General features: G+C 39.4%; 1 protein-coding gene across 5 annotated transcripts in view; it reads left to right on the forward strand.

The window, feature by feature from the left end:
- Nucleotides 1-5,361: 5,361 nt before the first annotated feature.
- Nucleotides 5,362-12,486, forward strand: part of LOC148356470 (ankyrin-2-like) — a 42,182-nt gene continuing 35,057 nt past the window's right edge. For 2 of the 5 annotated variants that reach the window (XM_088347801.1, XM_088347812.1), the window contains exons 1-2: nt 5,362-5,564; nt 5,651-5,743. In XM_088347801.1, the coding sequence (XP_088203927.1) occupies nt 5,478-5,564; nt 5,651-5,743 (180 nt within the window). In that variant the 5' untranslated portion in view covers nt 5,362-5,477. Of the gene's footprint in view, nt 5,565-5,650; nt 5,744-11,416; nt 11,762-12,486 lie in introns of those variants that run through there. The other 3 variants (XM_088347803.1, XM_088347804.1, XM_088347802.1) reach the window with 2 other exon arrangements.

Genomic DNA, 12,486 nt, shown 5'->3' on the forward strand with positions numbered 1-12,486 from the left:
ATAAAAACTATAAAAATACCAGAGTGATGTTTTTTATTTTATTTATTTCTTACTAGAGGAGGTATGGTAGATTTTAATTTTCTTCAATATGATATTAACGTTGCGTATTAAACACACGTCATACACGTCTTAAAAATATATAAATATTTGATTTGAAAAAAATTGATTTGAGAAAACACAAAGTTCTTTGGATTTTTATTCACACGTAGAAATGAGTAACAAGAATATAACGTTGTTTCTCCTTTCTCTTTTAGATTTTATAATTTTACTGTAGAAATTACATGTACGTATACGCCTTTGTTTTAAACAGCCCTCCCACTTTGCTATAACCATTTGTCAGTTTTATTGATTGGCATCTTTTTTGGCCAATCACATGTTGAATCAAATCACTTGGTAATGTCCTGCTAAAACAAGACCCGCGAATTTTTGTTCAGTTGTCGACGATGACGAATTTCGGAAAAATACAAAATATTTTTAAATGAAATGTAAAAGTCCTTTACTTTTAATACGCTTCATTCCTTGTCCGGGTAATATTCACTCTCAGCTTCAAACTCGGGCTGATTATTCTTAACGTAAAATAAACCTTTATGACTGCAACATTCGGTGTTTACGTTTAGGTGATTAAAAGTAGTATTATTGTACAATGTTTGACAACTACATAATTGTAGCGTTTACTACGTAAAGGGACAGTGTGTAATATTGAGTGCATCCTAGTGGTACAAAAAAGCGTTCACCTAGTAAAAAAAATTGATTTGAATATCAGGCAAAAATACGTGAACTATCACATCGTTGTTGATTTTTTTTTAACTCTTAGGTTGAGAAATTTGTATCTCTTTTATTCTGCGGAATCCCCACTTACCGTAAATTTCGGACTATAGAGCGCACCTGATTATAAGCCGCACCCACCACATTTTCAGAGGAAAACCGATTTCGCACATACACAAGCCGCACCTGTATACAAGCCGCATGCGCCCACGTTAAAAAATTGTAACACAAACATCAAATTTATCCAGACCCGACTTCAAGTCGCGCGGTTGAAACTAAATGTCCTTCATTGAAGTACACAGTCCAAAAATCACAGTCGGCAAAATGAACGGAAAATGATACCGGTACTTAAGGTATGATGCAGACCTGCGGAGGTACCCGTGGAAACTAATCCAAGGAAAAAAAGGCTATATTTCCAAAGGTAAGGGTGGGAAAAATATATATCCACTATTGTCCGCCGCGACAACAAGTCTCACTCACCTTTACCCCACTTCCCGTCAGCCCGCGTTTGCTCCGCCCCTCTTTTAATTCGCAAAACATATCAGAATAAGTGTCTCAAATATATACATTACAAAAATATACAGGTGCAAATACATATTATACATTGGTTACACATATTCAGAAAGAAAGACGGTACACCGAGAGATTTTTCAAAGCTTTAATAATAATAATAATATAACTTTCATCCCAAACGGTGCCTGACAGGGCAGTTAATGGTAGCAACACGCTAGCAACATGCTCGCAACACAGTAAACGGGTCTATTAAAAAAAACATACCGTACTTGTAAAAATCACGGTAAACCGTCCTCATCTTCCTCCTTACAACTAAAGCCATCAAAATCGTCTTCTTCAGTGTCGGAAAGAAACAGTGTCATATAGATGTCGTCCCACGCTCCCGCAGCCTCACTCGGGCGGTCACTGTCGCTGGTGTGCCCTCCTCTCTGTCACGGCTTTTCAGAACCCGTTGGTGATGGTGGATTTTTTTTTTTGCTGCCCCACGCTATCAGGATCCACTGGCGAGCTTGCGAAAAAGTTGCCTTCGCATGCGGCCAGTTTTAGTGAAAGATTTCTCGCCGCTAGTCAAGCCAAGAAGTTGCAGTCTTCTTCGGCGCATATATTCCACCGGTCTAAATCTTACCTTTAATACTCGAGCGTCGCTGGCGGCCGTTAGAAAAATTACATAAATTGGCCGCATCACTGAATAAGCCGCAGGGTTGAAAGTTTGGGTAAAAAGTAGCGGCTTATAGTCCGGAATTTAAGGTAAATTGGCGCCATGTTTGTTTGGCATCCTGTCGTCACAAACTAGCATGTATCACTGGCCCTCACTCGGATCAAACCACACACTGCCATCTAGTGGTCAAATATTGAATATTGGGGCTTTGATAAGTAGCTTTATGAGCTTGTGATCCTTAATTTATGTTAAAACTGAGTTAAACTCAGTCTACATGTCTGCCGTGTTTTTAAAAAGATATATTTTTTCATGGTTTAAACCTTCTAAATGTAATGTTTGATTCTTTTACTGGTAGTGTTGTAATCAATGATTGTTCGGAAAAATACATTTATTTTGGGGTAGGGGTAAGCGATACCGTGTATTTTAGTATCGATCCGATCCAAGTAAATACATGGTGGTATTGAACAAAACCGGTCCGATACTGATGCATTTTGCTTGGAAATGTCATGATTATTAAATAATTGAACCCTCCCCCTTAAGTTAGATCATATTTATGATAAACACGGCACAAAGATTTGGGGCACTAAAAATGTTTAAACTTTTGTCAAAGTACTACAATTTAACAGTATAAAAACATAAATCGAAAATATTCTATTGCATACGTTTCAGAGCCAGGAGAGTCAAATAAAGAAGCAGCAATGTACCAAAAACACAAATTTAACAATGTCAACATGTCAACTACACTTTCCATTGCACAGTATTTGAAAAATAAAGTCAGAAAGCGCAAATACTGCAAACAATACAATCAAAAAGACCTTAACAGTATACAAATAAAATACTTCTACTACAACAACTGTTACTGGGCAAAAGTGAAGAGTCAAACAAAAAAATCAGCCCTTTTGACTCTGTTACCATGGTGAAAACAGATTTACAGGTTTTTGTTCAGGAACAGTAACATGGTAAAATTTTGGGTCGCTGCGAGTTGATCTCTGTAGGGTGACGTTTTTTCATGTGTTCATGTATATTCCCGCAGTAACGGACGACTTTACCACACAAATGACACCTGGAATTGTCCTTTTTCTGTTGTTGAAAGCAAAGTCCACACAGCCCTGCGCGCCTCATTCATGTTTCGCTTCTGATGGGGGTGCACGTGTAGATTTGGCCCTCTCCTCTGCCTGGCAGGAAAGATGCAGCAGCAGGCCAGGTAAGTTTGCTAAACGTGTGCCTGGTATGCACACAAACAGGCATACATTTAGAGAGTGGCAGAGGGCACTTGGTGAGAGAGAGAGAGAGAGAGAGAGAGAGAGAGAGAGAGAGAGAGAGAGAGAGAGAGAGAGAGAGAGAGAGAGAGAGAGAGGACTTAACTTTCTTCATATAGAAGCGACCCTACACCTTCATATATCAGTCCAATGCTGAGTAACTGAAACAGGTTTTACCTGCTGTATGAGACATTAGCAGTAATGGTATAATGTAGCAATTAGTAGCAATTTAGGGTTATTATTATTTTTTTTAACTTTTTTATTTTTTATTTATTACTATTATTTTTGTTATTTTTTTCTTACTCTTTTTTGTATGTTTTTTTTTGTTTTAGAGGCTTAAAAGTTTAGAGGGGGTTGCTTATTCATGAATATTGGATATATTGCATAATTCCGAAGATTGAATATAACAAGTTTTATTATTTATGTTTTCTTTGCAATAAGGAGAAAAACAAAACCTATCCATCCATTATCTTCACCGTTTATCCTCAGTAGGGTCGCGGGGGTGCTGGGGCCCATCCCAGCTGTCTTCGGGCAGTGGGCAGGGGACACCCTGAACTGGTTGCCGGCCAATCGCAGGGCACACAGGGACAGACAATCACTCGGTCATTCACACCTAGGGGCAATTTGGATCGTCCAATTAACCTAACATGTATGTTTTTAGAATGTGGGAGGAAACCGCAGTTCCCGGAGGAAACCCAAGCACGGGGACAACATGCAAACTCCACACAGGAGGTTCGATCTTATGACCTCTGAACTATGGCACACTCGCGCTAACCACTGCGCCGCCGGGCTGCCCTAAAACAAAACCATGTACCTGTTATGTTGAACGATTTTTTTGTCTATCAAAAAAAAGAAAAGAATAATAATAATTTTTAAAAAAGAAGCGGCACTTTGAGGAAATTGGTGGAGGGGTTAAGTATCGATCAAAGGACAGTGGTATTTATTCGATCCAAGTACTTGCTTAATAGTCGATGATATCGATATTTGGATTGGTCCGCCCACGCCCATGCACATAGTCAAGTCGTCATGTTTACTTGTATAGCCCTTAATTACAAGAAGTCTCAAATGGCTACACAGACCACAGTTTATTGCAAACCACCAACTATTATTACACCATTCCCTGATGTAAAACCTACATGAGGGAAGGGAAAAACTCAAAAACCTGAGGATGAGTCGGGTCATGTCAAGTCATGTTTATATGTGATGCCCTTGATCACAAGGAGTCTCAAAGGGCTGCACATACCACAGACTAGTACAGAGTACAGACTATTATGACACCATCCTCTGATCTAAAACCTACATGAGGGCAAGGAAAAACTCAAAAACCTCAACATGAGGAAAATGAAGAAACCTTAGGGACCGCACATGAGGTAATCCCCCTTCCAGGATGACCAGGCTGCAACAGATGTAGCTATAAAAAAATAAGACACAGATATTGTCAATGTAAAATATAGGTCATTCAATAGATAAAGAATAGAAGTGTGTTTTAAGCCTAGATTTAAACAGTTCCACTGAGGTTGCAGATTGACTCTCAGGGGAAGATCATTCCAAAGCACCGGGGCCCGAATGAAGAACACTCTAGTACCTGCGGTTCTATTCTGGGTTCTTGGGATCACTAGTAGATCAGCATTTTCAGAGAGGAGGCTCCGGACCGGAAAAAGGGGGAAATAAATCTAAAAGATACATGCAAGCAAGTCCAATCTTGATTTTGTATAACACCAACAGAACCTTAAAATCACATCTTAAGCAAAGAGGGAGCCAATGCAGGTTAGCTAAAATAGGGGTAATGTGATCAAACTTTCTTGTCTTAGTTAAAAGCCTCGCTGCAGATTTTTGTACCAGCTGAAGGCTATTGATTTTGGACTTCGGGAGACCGGAGAGTAGTGCATTAATGAAAAAAAATTACATGAAAAAATAGTCATACACTTGAGGGAGAAAATTGTTGACCACTGTATTAAAATCAAGTCATTATTTGAATTGAATATTATACAGCTTATGTCAAAAATCAGCATGGTATACATATGCATAATTACACAGATTGATTATAGTTGATGCCTTACTTAAAATGACAAATTTTTCTTTACCCTCCATTTTTCTTTACCCTCCTCTTAGGCTTTTGGTTTAGGCTGGTGTGCGATATCTTCTGGTATAACCAGCGTGCGATTCGCTGGCTTGTTTTTGCTACTGGGGTGAGGTTTCCAGACAAGCACTGGTGACATCTGCTGCCATGGCAACACCATTGTGTTCCCTCCTCCATACCTCCCCCTTGGCCACCTCCCTCCATGTTCATACCCCCCCTACTTCACCTTCTGCTTATGTGCTTTTGTCCACACCGTCTTCGCACACTGACTGGACTTTACAGTAGACGGGTGTGTTCCTATGAATGGAAAGAAGATGTGGCTCGTTATGGATTGAGATTAACAATAACAGTTTTTTCCTCTTTCCTCTTTGGTAGAGGGGTTCAGAAATGAGTGAGGACTACCACTACAGACTGGATCCCAGCGATCGCCTCAATGGTTTGGGACAGAGGAGGAAGAGACCTAAGAAGGTAAATGAACGCCCCTCAAATGGCAGTTTTAGGTGATCTCCTGGGTGCGCTTTTGATTGTTGTACGCACCTCTTAGTTGCCTTGGCCAGTAGTAGTAGGAGGCGCCGCTCACATGACAGGGTGGGTCCCGACTCCCTCTTTGTGTTGCCTGCTTACAGATTCCATCTCCATCACTCACAAGGGATGCTTTTTGGAGTGAAAACAAGCAACCCAATAATTATGGATATTTGATATCAAATATTGTTTGTTTGAATCAAGTGCTATCTGAAACACATTGTGATGCATTGGGGGTTAAGTGTGTAAATAATTGATTATTTTCTTTGGTTTGCTTTGGTTATGATTGAGTGCTGCATTTGACTGATGATGGATCTGTTGTTGTTAGGGCTACTTGGCTTGATGTTTTGTACTCCTTTACATCAAGATGCATAAGTATAATCTAAGGTTTAAATACTGTAAGCACTATTTGGTACATGGATTGGGTGAGGCGGGCTTTCATTGTTTTTGTAAGGCTTGTTCAGCGTTATATTGTTATTGGATTGTAACAATCATGAGCATAGGGTGTTGGTTTTGGTAGAAGGGTTGTTGAATTGTTTTATTTGTATTATTATTGTCTTATTTTCCTCTTTTTCATATAATTTACCTGTGACATCATCACTATACTGCTACCATAGTCTGTCCAGTAATTGTCGTTACTGATTTCAGTAACGCTGTTGCTAACCAAAAGAGCAGCATGTATTGCTTCTATTTCCTAAGATTGATTCATTACATTTAATATTGTTAAAAAGATTGGTATTGCATGTGGTTTTAATTACCAGCCGGTAAGATTTAAAAATCAAATACTCACTTTTTGGTGGAGAATTTTCAATCAATGCTTGTTTTATGGTGTATTACAATAAATACATTGTAGGAATATAATTGCTGTCATTTTTTGATGAATATTGAATTCTTCTACACCAATGTGTTTATTTTTTTCTCAGGTGATTCGTAAATATTGCTATGTGATGTTTGCTGCTAAATGCCTGGAAATAAAAATAAAAATGTGAAATCAAATCAAATAGTTGTTTTTAGATGTAACTTCTTGTGAAATGTTTTAGGCCAAATGTCAAGCAAGATTATTTCCTAGTGTTGTTGACTGCTGCTCAGATACCAAAATGTCAGGACCAGAACAGGAAACAGGACCCACTCTCGTAACGTTACTCACAGTTTTATTGGGGAAAGGATAAAGGAGCGCACACTCGATCCGGAGATCGTTGGCCGCGGGGAGTAGGTTGCTCAGCCGCGTCTAGCGACGACGGTGTCGGGAACGGAAAAAGTCAAAATCAAACAGATCGTGGCGGGAGCAAAACAGGAGCAAAAACACAGGAAAAACTGAGATTCTCAGGCGCACCGGCAAAAGGCTACTGACAGGACAGCGTTTGAATATTGACAGGGAGCCAATCCCTTAACGAGCTTCAGATGGTGTCCATGGGCGGGGCCAATTGGGCGCCATGGCAACCGTAACACATAATCTTTTGTTATTCGTGCGTCCCTCTAAATGCAACAGGATAAGTATAATGTCTTTATTCATGAATGTAGATATTTCAACTAACGCAATAAACAAAAATAGCCATTTGACATTTAAATTGCAGGAGGAGTCGTTTTAAAGATCTTTTGTTGCATCATTCAGCACAAATAAATCGGCAAGTTGTCATCTCATTCAAGAATATAAAACAATGTACCATAGCAGGTATATTTCACCTTGATCTCTTGAACACACCCTGTTTCTAGGTCAGTAGAAAATGCCATTGGCCACCTAATCCCTTTTGAGAATACGCACACAACCCTTCGTTTGTTCATGTCCATATGTGTGTTTGTGTACAGGTTAGCCCTCACAGTGTTAATACCTTTAATCCACGCAGTCAGCAGGACTGTCTTGTAGTTAAGCTTCTTCTCCCTTTTTCACATCTTACACATGCGTATGTGTTCAAAGGATGGCAATTTCTCTGACTTGATTTTATTATTCCCACAACAAACACTTAAATTATTTTTGTTGTTTTTTGTGTGTGTTTTTTTATACTTTTGCCATTGGGAGTACCTGTGCTAACAGATATGGTGGTTGGGGAATCCGGCCAGGTAAGATATGCCAGGTTTATTTTTAAAGTGCTATTACACAGGGCAAATGTCTAGTCTCATATTTTACAGAGGTAAAGAAATTTTGAAAATGATATAAAAAAAATGGAAGATAAAAATGTAAACAAATAAAAGCAAGATGGTGAAAACGGAAAATTACATCACAATTGTTAATGGCAAAATCAGCAATTAACAAAAGGTGGCATTATGATGTGAAGACATGTGCTCCTCCAAGTTCTTTCTACATTTTAGGATTCAAGAAACCAGAAAACTTCTTCTCTTCGTTTGATTCTAGATCTGGGAACACAATGAACCTAAGGTGTCTGGAAATCCCAACTATGGTAAATGGTCCTTAATATATTCGTCAACCGTGAGTGCCTAAAAATCGCACAGGTCAGGCTAAAAAGAATGTATTGCCCCTGCCCCCTTCCCCAAATCCCTTTTTTCTTTCGGGGATTTTTTTAAAATATGTGTAAAAATTAACTTCTAATCTTAAACATTTCAAATCAGCAACTCACACCTGTCAACCCTGAGTGACTGAAATGTGTATAGGTCAAGCAAAAAAAAAGTGATTTGACCTTTTGAAAACACTATTTTTTTTCTTTGGCGATATTTGGTAAATAAGTGTAGAAGTAGGGCAGCACTGTGGGGCAGTGTTTAGCGCGTGTGCGGCACAGTTCTAAGGTCATGAGATTGAACCTCCTAGAGTTTGCATGTTCTCCCCGTGCTTGCGTGGGTTTCCTCCAGGTGCTCCGGTTTCCTCCCACATTCCAAAAACATTTATGTCAGGTTTATTGGCCGGTCTAAATTGTCACTGGGTGTGAATGAGCGAGTGAGTTGTCTATCCCTGTGTGCCCTGCGGCTGGCTGGCAACCAGTTCAGGATGTCCCCTGCCCATTGCCCGAAGATAGCTGGGATGGGCTCCAGCACCCCCGTGACCCTACTGAGGATAAGCGGTGCAGATAATGGATGGATGGAAGTGTAAAAGTACTTACGGTGGATCAGAAAACTCATTCATTTTTCCCATTTTTGCAACGGTGGTGTCAATGATCTTACGTTTTGGTTCAATCTTTCTGTCAAATATTCTTACCAGGAGAACAAGGCACTTTTCATCCTTTATTATTGTGTACTCATTGTATTAGTTGACAGTTGTGTATACTCTACTCACACGAAGTTCTTCTTGGTGGAATTTCAAATAATTTTGCAGTGAAACTCAGAAAATGATGCACTTGTAGCTCACAAATTAAGGTTTGAAAACATTTAAATCTCTTTAAAGCATCGAATATCAATAGCATTTCGTAAGTAGACAATTCATAGCTCCTGAGACTAATTGCAATTTTAAATCTATCCTTTGACTCACGTGAAGCAGAGTTGAGAGAGTAATGCTCTTAGGACTGCTGTGGTTGTACATATGCTAAGAATGCCTCCAATTTTTTCAAGTTTATTGCCTGACATTGTTTATATAAACTTTTGATACATAATGGTGAATTCCAGTCTCAAGATAGTGCCATTGTTCATAAAGACTGCATCAATGTCTTATCTTACACAGATTTAAATCTTATGCAACACGATGTTTGTTTGGCATTGGAATTTCATCGCAAAACATACATGCCAGTATCCTTAAAAGTCTTCCATCATTTATAGGTATGACTGTAAACGGTTGTTATAAATGAAAATAAAGATCAATTGGTATGACTCCAGGGTGGATTCTTCTTCTTCATTTGGAAAAACTCAATTATGAAAACTAGTGGATTTTAAGGACTTGGAAGAAATAATTCAGTAGATTTTTTGGCAAAGTCCCATTTAACGTCCCTGGAAAAGACAAAACAGACTTTCATTTTGATCAGAAATGAGCTGTTTAGTAATTGTCTCTTCAAAACACCGACATTGGCCAATGGATCATCAATTCTGCTCCATGGCTTAGTCTCTCCCAGATTGCACAGCTGCTCAGCAAAGGGAAATTTCGAACACCCTTTCGGGAAAATTCATTCGGGACACTTGTATCTGGTATTATATCCTTTCCAGATCAGGATAAGAATGTGGATTGCCTAGGTGATTGAGGATTTTATCTTCACTCAGCTTCTTCTGTACCACATTGGACCAATGCAGTGTCTGTATTAAAATAAACTGCACAGATCCCCTTGACAATCCAGAACTCCACTCTGGGCCATTTTTGTGAACAAGGCTATAACAAACTTTAGCTTCTCTAGTCAAGACCATTATTGTGCAGAAATCTGGGGCAATAATTACAAAAAGTTCACTACAGCCCCTTTTTATCCTCCAAAAACGTGCAATTAGAACCATACACAGGGTAGGATATCAAGATCATACTAATATTTTATTCCTGCAGTCCAAATTTTTATAATTAGATGATTTAGTAACATTTTTGACTGCACAACTGCTATTTAAGGTCAACAAAAACATAGTGCCCGAAAACATCCATAAATTATTCATTCGGAAAGAGGGAAATTATAATTTAAGGGGCTGTAGTGAATTCATAATCCCAAAGGTGAGAACCACCAGGAAAAGTATGTGTGTGTCTGTGTGTGGAGTCAAGCTTTGGAACAATTTGCAAGACGAGATCAAATGGTGTCTGACTATTCACTTGTTCAGGTTTAGATACAACGAAACATCCCTGGCGGAATACAGAGATGAGGAGGGTGGGGTATGGGGAGATTGGGAACAGTGCGTCTAGTTAACTTTGTGTTATTGTTGCTATTCTTCTATCATAACTGTTATTATTAATATCAATACAATTGTTGTTATATCTTTGGTGTATTTGGTGGGGAAGATGAAGATTTGCTTCTTACTACCCCTTTTCGAACATATTATTGAACATTATTTTGTTGTTGAGTTATTTTTTTTGTTCTGTTTTTATTTTGATGTTCAAAAAAAGCTTTCATACATTCATTCATTCATGATATAATTTTTGACCAAGGCAGGTCACTCCTCCGTTTTTGGGGGTAGGACCCTTGTCTCAGATCCGGAGGTGCCATTTTTCCGATTCCAACTTCTTCCCACTCAGTTGCAAACCTCTCTTAAAGTTGTAGGAATAGGAGCTCTGCGTCTTCTGCAAAAAGTAAATCTTGAGTCTTTCATAAATGCCCCTTAATTTCTTCGGCTAATTTTACCAATTCTGTCAACAAAGGTTATGAATAGAACTTGTGAAAAGGCTCAAACTTGGTCTAAAAAGAAGTTTCGGTAGTTTGTTAGTCTAATCAGATTTTGGCCTCAGTTTTGAGAATCAGAGGAGCCATCTTATAAACAAACAATACATTATTAGCAATGTGCCCATCAAATATCTATGTCTTTAGTATTATAGCTGAATTAAGTAATGTCCTCCTTAAAATTCCAGATACCGAATGCATGCTACCTCACACAAATATTTAGCAATTCACCCCCTCTTGTAGTTACAAAAATGGTACCTCCCATGTGTGGATCATTGCAGATGCTCTCTCCCTCCCTCCTCTCGCATGTTTTCCTCACATCCTCCCCCATCAGCTGAACGACCATAATCCCACCAGCTCTCTCTCTCGTGCACGACACAAGAAGCGGTGGCACATGGAATTGGGAGGGATTGTAGGAGCCTTCACGGCCGTGTGTGTCGCCTTGAACCCATAGGGTGGAGCCCTACCCCCACCTCTATTGCTTCCCACTCCATCACTTTTGTCAACCTGCATACGGCGGAAGTGACATCCCTTTCGCAGTTAAGACTGGACTTGTGGTAGTTGTCAGGTGTATTTCCTTCTATCCGAGCGTGGGAGCATTTAGCGGGTAGCCATGGCGCACGCCGCCGCCCACATCAAGAAGGCCAGGTCTGAGATGGATCCACCTGCAGACTTAAAGGCCCTGGAGAAAGCTAAGGAAAGAAGGAGGCGCTCACGGGAGCAGGCAGAACGAAAGCGCAAGGTACCTCAGAAGTCACCCCTTGTCATCTGACCCCCATTTGCCATGATTACCTCTTGGCATGTCCTGTAATCACAACCTCATCATCATCATCAACATTTTGCTTAAAAGTGGAATAGGGAGACAATCCCTAAAATACTCATGTGCATATAAACAATGTGTTTTTGTTCCCAGTCAAAGCAAGTAAATATACTTCAGGAAAAAACTTCCTGCACAATGTAATCGTGTACAAGTTAAGTCAGACATTTGCAATTGACAGGGTCAAGCCCTGCCTTAAATAATAAAGAGTAAAGTACAAGCTCCCTTAAAGGGAGGTCATTGCCAACCCTAAATGTTTACAACTTTAAATGAAAGCAGAAAATACCCGATTGTCAAAGACTCTCTCCAATGTCTTTATGGCATTTTACAATCCTAAAGAACTGACAAGGAATGGATCATCAAAGCTCTGGACTTATTTTCATATCCATAACACTGCAGGAACAATTCTCATAAATTGCTGTTAGCTTGGGTTCCAAACTTTGCATCTCGTATAGGAATTGTTGTTTTCAAATTCACAGAAATCAGAAGCGAGTCGGTTCTCCTTCATTATTGCCGTAACAAAAATAGGCCGACATTTAAATTTCCCGTCTTTAATTTGAGTAGATTTGGTGTGAACAAAATCACCTTGGACACCCTTAGCCCTGTGGCGGTTGTTGAATTTGATTATTCAATCCTTAAGTTAATACAAT

The sequence above is a fragment of the Urocampus carinirostris genome, chromosome 11, assembly GCF_059441175.1.
Source record: "Urocampus carinirostris isolate Australia breed hairy pipefish chromosome 11, RoL_Ucar_1.0, whole genome shotgun sequence".
NCBI classification, from domain to species: domain Eukaryota; kingdom Metazoa; phylum Chordata; class Actinopteri; order Syngnathiformes; family Syngnathidae; genus Urocampus; species Urocampus carinirostris.